Source organism: Sinocyclocheilus rhinocerous, unplaced genomic scaffold, assembly GCF_001515625.1.
Source record: "Sinocyclocheilus rhinocerous isolate Xijiao unplaced genomic scaffold, SAMN03320098_v1.1 scaffold6137, whole genome shotgun sequence".
Taxonomy (NCBI): domain Eukaryota; kingdom Metazoa; phylum Chordata; class Actinopteri; order Cypriniformes; family Cyprinidae; genus Sinocyclocheilus; species Sinocyclocheilus rhinocerous.
Window position 1 is genome coordinate 15,455 of NW_015647109.1, and position 16,955 is coordinate 32,409.

General features: G+C 36.9%; 2 protein-coding genes across 2 annotated transcripts; both read left to right on the forward strand.

Moving 5' to 3' along the window:
* Positions 1-1,825: 1,825 nt before the first annotated feature.
* Positions 1,826-4,566, forward strand: LOC107708866 (SLAM family member 9-like). The gene is made up of 4 exons (XM_016513233.1): positions 1,826-1,939; positions 2,046-2,129; positions 3,294-3,638; positions 4,164-4,566. Exons 2-4 carry the CDS (start codon positions 2,090-2,092, stop codon positions 4,499-4,501), a joined length of 723 nt encoding a protein of 240 aa, XP_016368719.1. The 5' UTR covers positions 1,826-1,939; positions 2,046-2,089; the 3' UTR covers positions 4,502-4,566.
* Positions 4,567-6,246: 1,680 nt separating this feature from the next.
* LOC107708864 (putative ATP-dependent RNA helicase DHX30) lies at positions 6,247-12,690 on the forward strand. The gene is made up of 8 exons (XM_016513230.1): positions 6,247-6,644; positions 6,731-6,858; positions 6,997-7,107; positions 8,230-8,393; positions 9,751-9,859; positions 9,976-10,125; positions 11,055-11,207; positions 12,203-12,690. Exons 1-8 carry the CDS (start codon positions 6,470-6,472, stop codon positions 12,674-12,676), a joined length of 1,464 nt encoding a protein of 487 aa, XP_016368716.1. The 5' UTR covers positions 6,247-6,469; the 3' UTR covers positions 12,677-12,690.
* The last annotated feature ends 4,265 nt before the right edge of the window (positions 12,691-16,955 follow it).

Consider the following 16,955-nt stretch of genomic DNA (forward strand, 5'->3'; position numbering starts at 1 on the left):
GCACGCAGCACGCACCGTCCCCGTGACGTCATGACGTCAAGCTAAAATAAAAGTCTCTCTCGTTCAAGAGCAAAAGTTGTTTAAATCTTCATTATGTCTTCTGTTATGTCCTCTTCAATTCAAATCGTTAGTTTCGTCCCTTAGACTTAAACACAATAATAAAAAATATCAGATCTCTTCATGATTTTATTTAAACGTGTGATTTAATTTCAATACTATTGTATTTGTGAATAAAATAAAATGAAAAATAAGTATTTCTTTAACATATCATAATATATAACATATATATCACAATATATATTACATTTATTTCCAACATCTTAATACTGAAGAAAATAAAAAATTAAATTGAGTTAAAATTTAAGAAAATATGTTATTTTGATCATGTCTGCAATAGTTTACTAACCAAATAACTCCCGCAACTAAAAAGCATCAGATTTAATTGTCTTCTAATTTTTTTCATTATTTAATCTACAATAACCTATTGTCAAGGAAGCCAACTCCAAATTATGCTCCAAACTGTGGGCGGCGTGACTCTATTAATATCTTTTAAGCTTATAAAACACATTACATGTTTCTGTTCTTACCAGCAGTCAGCCAAAGGGTACTTTTTTGGATTCAACGTAAACTAATCTACATCTTTATGTAACCAAATTTTAAAAAATGATGAGCAGTCTTAAAGAAAAAAATTAAATGACTAACTTGTAAGACCAGTCTAAACCTTTTATGCAACTGGCCCCAGGTCTATATGGTCTAAAACACAACTATCTGTTATAAATATTCTGTCAGAAAAGTAATATAAAGATCATACAAAGTAACATTTATCTTTAGCAACATCATTATCATGTACCTGCTGTTCACTTTAATAATAATAATATTATATATGTGTGTGTGTGTGTGAGTGTGTGTGCGAGTGAGTGTGTGTGTGTGTGTGTGAGAGAGTGTGTGTGTGAGTGTGTGTGTGTGTGAGAGAGTGTGTGTGTGAGTGTGTGTGTGTGTGAGAGAGTGTGTGTGTGAGTGTGTGTGTGTGTGAGAGAGTGTGTGTGTGAGTGTGTGTGTGTGTGAGAGAGTGTGTGTGTGAGTGTGTGTGTGTGTGAGAGAGTGTGTGTGTGTACGTGCGAGTGTGTGTGTGAGTGTGAGTGTGTGAGTGTGTGTGTGTGGGTTCAATACACATCATGAACACGAAGATGTGTGTTTTTTAGTTTACTTCAAAGAGAGCATCTTTAAAAAGCTGTTTTTGTTGGACAAAAAATAAATAAAATCTCAAAATATACCAAAAAATATGCATTTTCAAATTCTTCTGCATTAATACAGATCTAGCCTGAACTAACCCTTTAACCCAAGCACATGAACACTGACTGGTCTGAGAAGTAATATGCAAGTCAACTGAAGTAAATAACTAAAGGTTGACTCCACCTTTAAAATGTACTGTCAGGTTAACAATGTTTTAAGGCAGCAGGGCAACAAAGACGGACTTTTACAGTGCAGATAGTTCTGTGAAAGGTTTCGTTACTATAACTGGAAACAAAAAACACATTAAAATAAGGTTTACTCTGCCATTCTCATGTCAAAGCCATTAAACCCGGCAATGTTATGAATCAGACTCACTGTATTGGTTTAATTGCCATTTTAGTGTCCATATGAATCAAATATGCCTTCAAATGTTTTGAAATGCCAGGCACTTCACAATATTCATCAAAAGATATTAATAAGGGCATTTGTCTGGAATAAAAACAAGACTGCAAGGGATAGAAGTAGCCTACAGTGTGTTTAATAGTTTGTGTTCAACGTGGCAATTGTTCAGCTCAACATCGAAGCAAAGCATTTTCGACAGAAAGCAGAAATCTGACCTCACACACATTCCTGTCCCTCAGAAGAAGCGACTATAAACCAGTGGAAAGGTTCTTCATCCAGCGGCTCTGACTCAAACACGCTTCAGGTGTAAACACGAGTCGATCCGACGCTGATATTAATTCGGATCACTGACGCTACACACACACACACAATTCACACTTACACAATCTACCCGTTTATATCTTTACCAGCAGTCACTCTGAACACACACCTGAGAGCAGCTCTCGAAGCGAGCATGATTCCTAAATCCGCGTTTCTCCTCTGCTTACTGCTCGGTAAGTTCTGTTCTTTTTAAATGGCATCTGATCTAGTTTTTGCACGTCTGCTGTAAGTGTTCAGTTTGAAGTAATACGGTTTCTTGTATTTAAACATGATCTCTTTCCATGCATTCAACAAGAAAAACTGTTCCTCATCTTTGTCTTTTTTTTAATAATGACATCAATCAAATGTTGCGCATGGCTGTGTAAGGTGGAGCTTATTAGAAAGTTTGAGCCAGATCTTGTTTAAAAATCAAATGTTCTCAGCTTGGATTAAGTTAGCAGTGCATGCAATGATTTCTTAACCTTGCTGTTATGTGCACATTTCAATCATGTTTTTAATGTGTGGGGTCAAATTGCCGCCAAAAATTTATATATAGCAATAAATTACTCAAATTGACTATCATTTATTTTTGTTTGTATTTACTTGCAATTTACCCACCTGATATTTTAAATACATTTTTAGAACAAAGCATAACTTTATTTATTTATTTAATTGCTTAATTTAATTTTCTTTAGACAGAGAATGACAGTAAAACCTGACATTTTTGACTTTGTGGGGAGATTTAGTTGATCCTCATGAGGAAAACCGCTTGTTTTTTGGAAATGTAAAAATGCTAAATGTTTTGCGTGATGATTAGGGGAATGAAAATACAGTTTGCACAGTATAAAAACGAGTATGTCTATGGAAAGTCTTCATATAATATGGAAACCCAACAAGAATAATTTTTGATAGATGCTTGTAAAAATGTATGTACAGTGCTTGTAAACACATAATTGTATGAAATAGTAGATAAAAGATCTGCCTTCATATGCAGTGCAGTAATAGTAAAATATAAATTGATGCCAATGCATAAATGATATTTACTCATTAGATATTTAGTCATGAGAGGCAATAGAGAGATTCATCAGGAAAAGGTAAAACACAACAGAAAATTATTCTGCATATAATGTTTAATCTTTTTTTTTTTTTTTTTCACCAAAATGTGCACAGGCATTTTAAAAACTTTGTAACACAAGACGTGCATGTTATTATGAATACATTTAGCAAAAGTCAGAAAGATTCAAAAAATATAATGATCATATTTTTGTTTTTAGCGAAGTCAAAGTTGCTTTAGGCTCCGTTTGTCCCCAGGCTTCACAGCTGAGCATCTGATGGATGAGGCTGTTTGTGTTTCTCAGGTGTGTTCGGCGCAGACACAGATAACACTGAGACCGTGAGGGTTATGCTGGGAGATTCGCTCACTCTGCACACAGACATTGGCACGGTTCGGAGAGACGATCACATCGTGTGGGTGTTTGGACCTGACAGTCCAGACAGCCAGATAGCAGAGCTCATGAAATGGTCCTACATGTTCTCTGTATTTGTGAGTGGAAAGATGCCGTTTAGAGACAAACTGCAACTGAACCATCAGACCGGATCGCTGACCATTAAAAACACCAAATCTGAACACTCTGGACTTTATAAGTTAACAATCATCCATGACAGAAAGACCTCCCGCAAGAGGTTTGATGTTAAAGTCTATGGTAAGAAAAAAAAATAATGTGACCCTGGAGCACAAAACCAGTCACAAGGGTAAATTTTTTTAAATTGAGATTTATGCATCAGCTGAAATCTGAATAAATGAGCTTTCCATTGATGTATGGTTTGTTAGGATAGGACAATATTTGAAAATCTGGAATCTGAGGGTGCAAAAAAATCTAAATATTGAGAAAACCACCTTTAAAGTTGTTCAAATGAAGTTCTTAGCAATGCATATTACCAATCAAAAATTAAGTTTTGATATATTTACGGTAGGAAATTTACAAAATATCTTCATGGAACATGATCTTAACTTAATATCCTAATGATTTTTGGCCTAAAAGAAAAGTGGATAATTTTGACCCATACAATGTATTGTTGGCTATTGCTACAAATATACCCCAGCGACTGCGTTTGTGCTGCAGCGTCACATGTTTTAGATGTCCAAAGCTGTAACTGTGCTATGTTTTAGTGTTTTTCGAGACTCTGGTTGATGGGTTTGCTGTCTGAGATTGTTCTATGTATTGCAGCTCCTCTCTCGGCTCCCGTCATCAGCGCTGGCTCCTCACAGAACTCGACAGCATCAGAACGATCTGCGGGTCCAGCGTGTGTCCTGGTGTGTTCTGTGAGCAATGCGTCTCGAGCGACTCTGTCCTTCTTTAAGGGCAGTGATTTAGTGTCCAGCGTCAGCGGCTCTGACTTCAGCAGCTCTCTCTCTCTGCCTCTGGATGTGGAGTATCACGATGAAAACACCTACAGCTGCGTGGTCAGTAACTCCATCAGCAACCACACCACGCTCTTTAACATCACCGATCTCTGCCAGCCGCCTCCAGGTGCGTCTGCTTTATTCTGTGCTGTTCCTACATGACTGACTCCGCTCAGACTGGGCTGTAATGTAAGCATTGGTGATGTTGTGCACGACATTTAAAGGCATAATTCAACCCAAAATTAAAGTTCTGTCATCATTTCCTCACCCTTATGCTGTTTTATATGCAAAAGAAGATATTTGAAGAATATGCCTGTACAATCTAGCTTTAGTCAGTAAGGTATTTTCTTTAACAATGTGAGATTAGAAGAATAACAAAGTGCAGTAAACAATGCCCCTTAGCTGTTATAAATTCACTGTAAACCACGACTTCACGGGGCTTATTGCTTTTATAAAATGGTTATTCCATATATGTAGTAAGGTTTCACAGAATAAAACAGAGCAAATAAAGTGTAATGATATTAATAAAAACAGTATTCTTCCACCAAACAATGTAGCTCCTCAGAATCAGTTGTGGTTGCAACAAAGTGGTTGCCGAGCAACAGACAAACGTAAACAAAGGTGTATGTTACTTTGTAGAGTTATTTACAACAGCTTCGAACGCGGCTCAGCCAATCAGAATCAAGCACCGGAACTATCCGTTTTATAAAAAATTATTTGTGCTACACACCAGTGTGTTTATGATTATGATAATGAATTAAATGAGTGTGATGGCAAATACCAGACTGCAGTATCGAGCAGCATAACGGACTGTTTTTGAAGCTGTTTTTGGCCACTGAAAATGTGTACAATTTACTCGCACTGAAATCCATATGTCTTTGGAAATGAACCATAGAGGGACTTAAAAATTAAGATACCAAAGGAAAAGTTTGTTAAGAAACAAAAGCTAAAAGGATATGAAATTCCTGACATTAAACATCAGAAAAAAGTGTTTTTTGCCTTTTTTAAACAGTCGCCATTGGCATATAATGCAACAAAGATTGCTAAAGTCAACAGATTTCACTAATAGAGCTACTAAACTGCAGCATTTATTTGAAATAGAAATATTTTGTCACATTATCACACTTTTTTTTTTAATAGATTTAATGCATATTCTAATATTAATTAATTCTGAAAAAAATGATTTTGCCAAAAAATAATTTTTTCGTTTGTCTTGACATTTGGTGTTTGTTTTGACAGCGGATGAAAATTGCTAGCGCTAGAGAACTGTGAAGATGAAATAAAGAGCCTCAAGAGAAGATGATGCTGAAGCACCTGCTAGTGTTTACCTGAGAAACTAATTAAGAACTGTGTTTTAATAGAATATTTGATGTATTTATTGAGTGTTTTGTCAGCATCGCGCAGCATGTCCATGATGAAAATGATGGTCTGATGCAAACTGTTTTTACAAAATCCTTCAGTTGATCTGAACGTTGGTCTCTCAATGCTGCTAGCTGAAGAAGTAAAGCAGCGTGGTTTGTTATATTGCACTTCTGTGATGATGCTGGAACATTGCTGTGAAGGGAAACTTGACTGAAGATGTTTTAATCCTCACTTAAACATATAAACTTGTTTGTGTTTTATTAAGATTGTAGCGGTTGCAGTAGCTGCTCTTGTTCAGAAGGAAAAACATTTGTCAGTTTATCATTCTCAGTCTATATTTCCATTGTAATCTTGGATTTGTTTTAAATAAATTACTTTAAAAAAAAAAAAAAAAAATCTGTTTTGTCATTTGACAGTGTTTTTGTAGAGGAGTGTGATACTCAGACTTCCATGTAATACGTTTAAGCCTTTTAGCATCAAAAAAAAAAAGAAGAGAAAAAAAGGTTAGGATAGAGTTTAATTTTATTTGTGTTTATCGAGCTACTTGTACTAATAAGCTGCACAATGCAAAAATGTATCTGTTACAATAACACAAATTATTATCGGAGTAGATTACATGTGCACTGGAGCAGAATTACATGTCTTTGTGTATCTTGTTTTATGTATTTGTTAATATGAAAGATACAATTCCATATTTGAACACAATTCCAGTAGGCGGCGCTACCGCCAGCAGGTTTCCCGTCAAAAGCGCCGAAGAAGACATTAGACATGGCGGCGTCCTGTGCGGCACTCATGCGGGTTCGCGCACTGGTCACTTTAAGGAGAAAAACTCTAGAAGTTAATAAAGACATCTGGTCAAACTGGACGTCTGTGTGTCATTATAGGACTAAAGTTGGTGTCACACATAAACATCGGCGCTCTCCGCCGGAAACGGATCACAAAGGTAAGACTCGTGAGAACACAGACACATCACGCAGCAGACTAATGGGTGTCGAGACGAGCGCTTTATCATCTCACGTGTGCGTACAGGTCGTCCTGATCTTCTTCTCGAGTTTCCCCAGCCGAAGAACCTCCTGTTCGCCACACTGTCCAAATCTCTGGGTCTGTCCGATCTGTCCCAGTACATCCAGTACAGCTGCACCGATGGAGAAGTCAAGGTTAGATGCGTCTGAAGAGATCATTCAGAGAATCGGTGTATTCTATAGCTTGATCGAATGTTACTCTGTGGTTATGGTATGCCGTTTTATTTCTCGTGCACTTGACCTTTTTATACTGTGTTGGATGTGTTTTGTTAGAGAGCGACAGTCACGCTTCACTGGCCCGAGAGGATCGAGACCGAGGGCTTCGGGTCGCGGAAGGTGGAGGCGGAGCGTCACGCGGCAGCCGCGGCTCTCTGTAAACTCCGAGTAAGACTGTTGTGTGTGATACGCTTAAAGGAACAGTTCAACCCAACATTAACATTTGCTTAATATATGCTGACCCTGAGGTCATCCGAGATGTAGATGAGTTTGTTTCTTCATCAGGTTTGTAGAAATGTAGCATTGCATCAGTGTCTCATCAATGGATGCTCTGCAGTGAATGGGTGCCGTCAGAATGATACAGAGTGCCGTCAGAATGAGTCCAAACAGCTGATAAAAACATCACAATAATCCACAAGTAATCCACACCACTCCAGTCCACCAGTTAACATCTGGAGAAGACAAAAACTAAAATACTTAAACTAAAATACGAGTCCATAATCCATAATAACGCTTCCTCCAGTGAAAAAGTGCATCTGCTGTTTTCTCTCACATTAAAATCCAGTCACGTATTTGTTTAGAGCTGTTTAAACGCTGCTTGATCTGTGCAGATTTCTCTCCTGATTCACACCAGCACACTTTTTCACTGGAGGAAGCGTTATTATGGATTATGAACTCGTATTTGAGTTAAAAACGTCTTAATGCTGGATTTGTTTCAGCTTTTGTCTTCTCCAGATGTTAACTGATGGACTGGAGTGCTGTGGATTATTGTGATGTTTTTATCAGCTGTTTGGACTCTCATTCTGACGGCACCCATTCACTGCAGTATTGGTGAGCAAGTGATGCAATGCTACATTTCTCCAAATCTGTTCCCATTGCATTCAATATCATTCATCTCTCGGTGAACTATATGGTGACTGAACTGTAGTTCAGTATTTTACCTGAAGATGAAAATGTAAATGTTGTTCCAAAATATGTCCCGATGTGACCGCCCTTCATTCTTGGAACACTAAAGAAGAAATTCTCAAGGCCGTGTTTTTCAGTTTTTACCATGTAATAATAACCATAAATGGAGACGCAAAAGCACCAGAAAAGTTTCATAAAACTTGTCCATACTACTTGTGTACTTTATTCCAAGTCTTTTAAAACCATGTCTTGATTCACTTAACCATTAAAATGTGAAATTTCACAAATAAGGTTTGTTTTCTGTGCTGTTTACAAAAAATTATAGATTATTAGACCACTATTTGAATGTTTAGCAATCTTGTAAATTCTGCATTGTGTTTTTAGGAGCTGGGAGTCCTCAGTCAAGGAACGCAACCATCTGTAACAGGAATGACGAGACGGAAAGGGAGGCAGACGTCTGTCTGGGAAGATGAAGATGATGTGGCGGTCCATGATCGTCTTAAATATCTGCCGTTCCAGAAGAAAACCCAGAAGGAAAGAGCCCAAGGGTAGGCTAATACTCTGCCATAATACTGCAGCCGAGTTTATTTTAAGTTTGTCATTCCAGTCATATACAAGTGTGTTGGGTAATAAAATGCACAATAAGATTGTAGTCACCATATAATCAAATACTGGGCACATAGGTTGAAAACAGTAAACACAATGTGCCAAAAAATAAATATGAAATATTAGCTGATGACAAATATGTAGTGTAATGTACATTGGAATAGATCACAGACAAAATACGTTTGCAAGGATGTGCGCTTGGTTGTTGGATATATTAAAGATGTTATCAGTAATGTCAGCTTGTTGTTAGTTATGTTGTAATCAAAAGCAATGTGCCTGATTAATAAGTCCTAGTGATTTTTATGTATGTTAAAAAGTGGATGGGGCCAAGGAGCGAGCCCTGAGGTACCCCATTTGTTAATTTGTATGACTTGAGTCATATCAGTAATTGCTTCAGTAACAGTATAAGTTTCTCTCTTATGTTGAACACAAAAGAAGATATTTTGAAGAACCAAACAGTTGTTGGTTCCCATCGATTTCCATAGTAGGGAAAGAAATACTATGGGAGTCAATGGGGACCATCAGCTATTTGGTTACCAGCATTCTTCAAAATATTTTCTTTTATGTTCAACAGAAGAAAGAAACTCATTCAGGTTTGGAATGACATGAGGGTGAGTAAATGATGACAAAATGTTAATTTCTGGGTAAACTATTCTTTTAAAAAGTAAAAAAAAAGATCACAAAATCATGTAAACTTTTGAAATAGGCCTTTAATTATGCCATAAATCCTTGTGTAAATAAGCGTTAACGTATTTCTGCTAACTTCCACATTTAAAAAAAAAAAAGCCATCCATTGTTTAGAGAGATACAAGTGCAAGAAAGCCATGTTAACCAGAATGTTTCAATTTTCCTATTCATAAATAGAATATTTAAATAAATGTTGAACTGACTTTCTGAGAAGCGCGTTTGTAGGATCGAACTCACTGCTCCACCCTGAATGAACCATGATCTGAATGCATGCACTTTATCACCGAGGAGCCATGCATATTTATTTATTTTTTTCCAGTTTTCCATGTGCCCTTTCTGTACTTTCAACTTGATGCTTCCCAGTGATAAAGAAAAAAGTCAGCTTATTGTCTACACATCATTACTACACAGTGTAGATATATTCTGGAAATTGATGTCGTGCGTAGACAAAGTGGTAAACGAGAGCTTGTGTGGTAGGAGTCAAGAGCAGACAGGAATACCTATAGTATGATTCAATATCATCCTTTCGTATAAATATGACATGCTGTTTGATATCTTTGTTTGTGCATTTGGCATGATCTGCATCTGTATCTGATGTTTGATGTGCTATAGGCCCATAGAAGAGGATCCAGCAGTGATCGAGGCGCTCTCCGTATTTCCAAAGCCAAAGGCACTTCTTGGCAGCATCATTCAGGTGGCCACATCATCCAATAGAGTCAGAGTAAGTTATAAACATTACTGATCAGCACACACATCTGACAGATAGACATCGATTTCCTTTTTTCTCCTGTTGCTTTTCATCCCTATGTGTTTCTGTTTCTCTGTTCTCCCGTGTAGGAGCTGCTTCAGTACAGAACTACCGGTGGTAAGGTAAAGACGTGTGAGTTGACCGTACGCTGGCCCGAGGAGATGACCTTTACCGCTGATGGCCGTCGCAGACTGGAGGCGGAGTCAAACGCAGCAGCACTGGCTTGTCTCCGGTTTAAGGTTGGGTTGAAAACATGCACATACATTTCTTTAGGGAACTGGCTCACGAGAGTCATTTGTTCTCGAATCAGACAACACAGGTCGTGCTATGCTTATTTTTGCATGTCGTTGCTGAAGGAAACACAAGTGTAATCTGTGCCACACTGGTTGTGCATCATGTCAGAAATATATTAATACAAGTTATGTGCACCAACAAACTTGTTAACTGAATTTGAATGAACTTATTGCTGGGGTGTAAGTAAATGCACCATCATCAAACTTTGTGAAAACCTATTTTTTCACTCTGCAAACCACAATTTGAGAAGCGCTGCTCTAGAATATCCCTGTGCTCTAAAACCACCTATTTCTGGCGAGAAATCCTCCTGTTGTGTTTAAAATCTCGGTACTCCTTTTGTGTCGATGTCAAATTGGTTTCCGTGCAGTTTGACACAAACCGTCTCTATGAAAAACACTAAAGAATCATGTAAAACCAGAAAACCTTTATTGTAAAAACTACAACTACAAACTACATCAGTTCACAGACTCTGAAACTCAAGATAGATGAAGAAACAGCAGATTCTCTTTGAATGCTTCATAAGACGAGTCTCAATTTCTTAAGCTATTGTGTATTTCAAATTTTAGAGTTCGACAGCCTACAAGAAAGGTTTTCTGTTTTGATAACTTTTTTATATATTGTTGACTTTTGGCAAATCGCATGGAACCCAATGGTCGGTTTGATCCCGACACAAACGATGTAACCAATATTTTGGCCATGTGTCTAAACTTTGCATGCACCTTCATAACCGTAAATGAGAAAACTTCATGCAATAAAAATCTAATTCTGTAGTTGTGAAGTAACTGCCGCTGTTGATAAGCCTTACTCTGTTTCAGTAGGAAGTACTGTGCTTGTCATCTAGCACCAGCACTGACTGCTTTTGTTCGGTCCACAGGAGCTGAAGCTTCTGGATGAGCAGAACAATCCTCTGACTCACGCCAGGTACCATCAGCAGGAGGTGCGTGAAGCTGGAGAGAGACACAGACGGCCCTGCCGCATCCAAATACCCACAGATCTAGAGCGCAGGGTTCAGGAGTACCTCACACAGGTGAAACACACACCATCTCACTCCGGACCCATGCTTCGGCCAATCAGAAGTACATAAAGGATTTTTCATAAATATGTGTGTTAGAATACGGATGGAGACATGATTTTTATTTGGATATTTGGCTTGTGCATGAACACTTAATTACAAGCATTACACTGAACTGAAAATAATGAGAATAATGTAAAAATGTCTAGTTAAACGGAAACTAGTGGTGTGCAATATTGACAAATAATTATCTCAATACTTTGGGGGGATTTTGATAACGATAATTCATATTTTGCTGAGTGTGTTTTTGTGCTGGTTTAGGCATGTCATGGATAAATAAATGACATTAAAACCGCCAGTAGGTGGCAGCAAGTGTGTGTCTTAATGAGTGATTAATTGAATCATTCATTCAAACGATTTGTTCAAAATGACTGATTCATTTAGAAGCGAAGCAAGCGACTGTCTGTATGAATGGAAATTTGAATCGCTGACTCAAATGAATGATTCATTCAAAAACGGATTCGTTCAGCAACAAAACACCGCACAAATGTTCTGATCCGGCTTTATTAGGAACTATTTTGATTGACGAAACAGAAAAAAAATGATGATATTGTGTCTAAAATGCATGCAACATATTTAATATTAACAAATTGTTTGTTAAACTGTTTTGTGAAAATCAATGTCGTATTTGCAGTCGAACTCAAGCAGTAATATTCAAGAAAACGCACTCTTGCTTGTGTTTCATAACGTGAATTAAATGGGCATTTTAACTGCATTCAGGTTTTTTTGCATATACTTGATAATGTTAGCTCGCACATCGTTGAAACGACAATTATGATATTATCATAGACGATAAATATCGCACACCCCTAACGGAAATGTTTAGAATGAAAAGGACACCTAGCTAATAAACAAGCAAAAAAATCCGGCAGTGCTGTAGAACTAAATACACTGTAATATTGATTTAATTGTTGAAACAGTTCATGACTGTTTGATATGTGTTTGTTTAGTATCCAGTGGAGGCTGAGGTTCAGAAACTGTGGGATGAAGAGGAGCAGCGGCCCGTTCATGATGATGATGATGATGATGATGACTTGATTACAGATGCTATCACCGGTAAGCGGTACCGTGCTTTACGCCATGAGGAGGCGGAGTCTCTCAGCGACCACCTGCTCAGCCTGTGGATGAGGGCGGGGCCTGGCAGAGGGGCGGAGCTTCCCGTGGACTCCTATAAAGAGAGCGTGCTGGAGGCGGTGAGGGCCTCACAGGTGGTTGTGATCGCAGGAGAGACGGGCTGCGGGAAGACCACACGGATCCCGCGCTTCTTGTTGGAGGGGCAGGTCAGGAGAGGAGAGGGGGCCGAGTGCAACATCCTGGTCACGCAGCCTCGCCGGATCAGCGCCGTGTCTGTGGCGCACCGTGTAGCGCAGGAGATGGGACCCGCTCTCCGTCACTGCGTGGGATACCAGGCAAGAACATACTAGAGCTTTCAGTCTGTTATTGTCTTATTGCTTTTGTTATATGATGCGCATGAATGTTTCATTATTTAATTTTTGCATGACTTCTCCAATGCTGTAGTCCGCATAAATCCCGCCCTCTTTCAGATCCGCCTCCATTTTTAAGGCCGACGCCCACATCTCAATATCCAATCAACTACTGATGGATAAAACCTAGTCCCTGGACACTTTTTCTTGTTTCATGCGGGTGCGCAACATATGGCAGAACAGATCTGCATTTCTCTGCGATTTTAAGATTTTTAAGAACATAAGCAAACAAAACATTTTGAACCAGTTTACAAATAAACCAAGGTCCGAACATTTGAAAATCATTCTTTTAAGTTTAAAGGCTCGTTCACACCACAACTAAAAATAAACCATGAAAAAACTGTGTTACTTGAGATAAAATAAATGTACTATAAAATTAAAACAAAAAATAATTAAAACGATGTAGACATAAAAAAAAAAAAAAACGGTTAAAAATCATAACACAAAATTACTGAAACTTTATCAAACATGGAAATAAAAACAGAAAATAACTCATTAAAACTATAATTAGGGATGTGCGATATCACTAGGGATGCACCGATATGAAAATTTTGGCCGATACCGATAATTCTTTATTTTTGAAAGTCGATAACCGATATGTTGGCCGATAAATCTATATCCAAATTTTTATATACTTTTTGAGAGCCTGATTACAAAACGTCTCATCATTAAAAGCCACATCCCAAACACTTCAACATAAGCAGCCTAGTTTGAACAGTGTACGTTTTAAAAATAATTTTACTCTCCCATTACCAAATTTCGTCATTAAAAAAGTCTTACAAATAAATAAAATAATGCATAAATAATGCAAACAAGTCACTGGACATCATTACACGTGTAAAGAATCAAAATGAATGCGCCATAGAACGCCATAGAATAAAACGTAATAGCCTCTGCACGGACAATAATTAAATGATTTTAATTACTAAACCATATTGTTGATGAAAATAATAAGAGAAAAATAAAAGTGGTTGTTATTATTAATAATGTATCAATGATTTTGAAAAAGTAACAAATTAATACCACTGTTTTAAATATGTGTGCTGAAGAGCTGAATGAACACGGTAAACTGAAGCGTTTTGCTGGCAGCTTATTTAACTCAAGGAAATGCATCCTGAGATTAATATTAATACAACATAAACCTAATATTACAACTTATGTACAAAATGACGCAGTTATTGCGTGCTATAGTCAGAATGTGTGATCCTGTTGTAGATGCGCTCTTCCCATAACAACGTGCTAAAAACTTTTTATTATAATAATGTTCTCATTAGAATGTTATATACACGACATTCCCAATCATAGTTATTAATGTTGTGCACTGCTGTTTGAGCTGCGTGCGCTGAGCTAAAGATGATCACCGGTAAACTGAAGCGCTCTTTTAACTTAACCAAACGCATTCTAGATGAGATAAATCAGATATACATCAAATAAACGCAATATTTCAACGTACAATTGCACAAAAGGCTGCAAACGAACAGCGCGCATCTGAAGTGTCTCTGAAGGAAATAATGCATTATTTATCGGCTTTAAGATATCGGCCAAATTTTCTTATCGGGCCGATACAGATAACAGAAAAAATTAGCATTTATCGGCCGATACCGATAACAGAAAAAAATTGCATTTATCTACCGATAACAGAAAAAATTAGCATTTATCATCCGATACCGATAACAGAAAAAATTCGCATTTATCGTCCGATACCGATATATCGTGCATCCCTAGATACCACGAGTTTTGATTGTGGACGATAAAAGTGTCTCCACGATCTGCTTTATCGTAACTATTGTAGTATCGCGCATTGAAATGATATTTTTGCCCTTTCAACCACCCCTAACTATAAAAGTATCTCATTGATGGTAAAATAACACTGGTGTTGTTCAGATACTATTATAGTTATTCATATTGAGTTAGTTTTTTTTTTTTCTGTTTTCATTTTAGTTAAGTAATTGTTGTTTTTGTCATTTTTATATAGTTTTTATTATTTATTTCAGTTCTAGTGTATTTCAGTACATATTTTAGTATTTCTAACCTAAATGACAGTTTTTTTAAAAAACATTTACAGTATTTCAAGCAACAAAAGTTTTTTTTTTTTAAATGGTTTTAGTTAACTATAATAGCCCTGCCACAGAGCATATAATTTTATTAGCAATAATTTTGTTTATATTAGGGATGTAACGATTCACTCAACTCGCGATTTTTTTTTAAACAAAATTAGATTTAAGACAAATTATAAATTTAATGTCTTTTTATTATTGCTTGGACAAAATGCGGCACGTTTCTTAGTGAAATTTAAATATAACACTATAATAATATACCAATATAGCACTTGCATATTGTTGCTCTTTTGTTCGTTTTGATTGCTTCTATTGTCTTCATTTGTAAGTCGCTTTGGATAAAAGCATCTGCTAAATGATGAAATATTAATATAATGTAAATAACATAACTAAATTGAAATTTAAAAGCACAAATAAAAGAAATCTCTTCATATAAACAAAATAAGGCTTTGTCTGTAGGCCTGTAATAATAAGTGCAGGCACTGATAATATTACATGTTTATTTCTTGGTAATGCGCATTTGACAGGAGTTGAGATGCATACAAAATTTACTTATTTTAGCAACGGTAATGTGCGAAATCTAATTTTATATGGAAATTTTGTATATTTCACTCTTATTAAAAGCACCAATATTCTTCTGTAGTGTTATACTGAACTGACTGACGTCTGATTGTTGTGTTTTGTCAATGCACTTTGACTTTCATAAACAAAAAAGGCCAAAACTTTGACAAAATTTGATTTCTTGTTGATTTGATGTTTATAAAATTAAAAGCATAAATATAAAGCAAAAAAATGACTGTCAATAAGTGGTTCTCTGCTGCCATCTGCTGGTTACAGTGGTGATTTAATGTATTTTTACATTTTGCACAAGTGTTTGTCTACCACAAAGTATATTTTGGTCATCCCATTGAAAACAACATTTAAAGTGGATAATTTTTAGAGCTTTAAAGTGCTGGAAATAGTTGTGTGAAATACTTGAAAAGAGCTTGAATTTCTCTCTCAAGAGGTTGTACAAACCCTGAAATGAATGATGTAATAACATTCGACTCTTTCTGACACAACACAATGGTTATAGTTAGCATTACTACTTCTGGTTTTCCACGTCAGCTCTGTTTGATCTGTTTATAATGGAGAATTCAGTGTGTTATTCAAACGTTTCTCTCTGGATCTTGCAGCACTGTGCAGTAAAAGTGTCGTGAGAGTCCAAACAGCTGATAAAAACATCACAATAATCCACAGCACTCCAGTCCATCAGTTCACATCTGGACAAGACAAAAGCTGAAACAAATCCAGCATTAAGACGTTTTTAGAGATCCTGCGCACTCCTCTGGAGAGCGTCATCATACAGGCCAAGATCCACTGTCCCCACAGCAAAGTGAGCGAAAGAGTCTCCTGTGTTTAACTGCTTCGATCTGCTTGCTTTAAATTCAGGAACGAGGCTCACTTTGGACAGTTCTCTGCGTTAAGATCAGTTTATGATTTTATTCATGTTATTATTTGAACACGTTGTTCTTCTTCTTGCAGGCTGTGGACTTCCTGGCACAAGTGCTGGATTCCCCGGATAGTCAAGCAGTCAGAGTCGCTGTGAAGAACCTGATGGATATTGGTAAGTGTGTTTCATTTTTTAGAAAGTAGTATCTATTTATTGGTTTATTTTGTAATGCATATATTCAGTTTGAAATGATACAGGCTTCATTCTGTCCTGTGCCTCAACTAAAGACTGATCAAAACAGACTGAACCAACAAAATATGGTTTAAATGCGTACAGTGACTTGAAATGCAAGCGTACGCAATACTTCAGCAACTGAAACAGGCGCTTTACCAAATGAAATGAAGGATGATGTAACAGTGTTTCCTTAATAATACTTTAATTTTAAACAATGCCAATTTTCAGCAGTATTTTTGAAATGTATAAAAATAGAAACTACTGCTCTTTATTGTTAATATATTATACTTCTTTTGAACTGTATTTCTCCATTGCGCTTGCATTAAGGACAGCTTCATTTATTATAATAGACGTTTACACACACTTTCTGTCCACTGAACACCGTAAGGACCGCTTCATACTAAATGTGTTCTGCCTTCTGCACCCGCTTCAGTTGTTTTTCCATGTAAGCTTGTGCAAGACAGAAATATCTGTGCTGCATCACAGCATCTCATGC

What these genes read in the sequence shown, in the direction of transcription:
- LOC107708866 (XM_016513233.1), top strand. Translation starts at nt 2,090, where the DNA reads ATGATTCCTAAATCCGCGTTTCTCCTCTGCTTACTGCTCG. An exon ending in TCTCCTCTGCTTACTGCTCG is followed by an intron (nt 2,130 to 3,293) that starts GTAAGTTCTGTT and finishes TGTGTTTCTCAG; the next exon opens with GTGTGTTCGGCGCAGACACA. An exon ending in GTTTGATGTTAAAGTCTATG is followed by an intron (nt 3,639 to 4,163) that starts GTAAGAAAAAAA and finishes TATGTATTGCAG; the next exon opens with CTCCTCTCTCGGCTCCCGTC.
- LOC107708864 (XM_016513230.1), top strand. Translation starts at nt 6,470, where the DNA reads ATGGCGGCGTCCTGTGCGGCACTCATGCGGGTTCGCGCACTGGTCACT. An exon ending in GCACCGATGGAGAAGTCAAG is followed by an intron (nt 6,859 to 6,996) that starts GTTAGATGCGTC and finishes GTGTTTTGTTAG; the next exon opens with AGAGCGACAGTCACGCTTCA. An exon ending in CAGAAGGAAAGAGCCCAAGG is followed by an intron (nt 8,394 to 9,750) that starts GTAGGCTAATAC and finishes GATGTGCTATAG; the next exon opens with GCCCATAGAAGAGGATCCAG.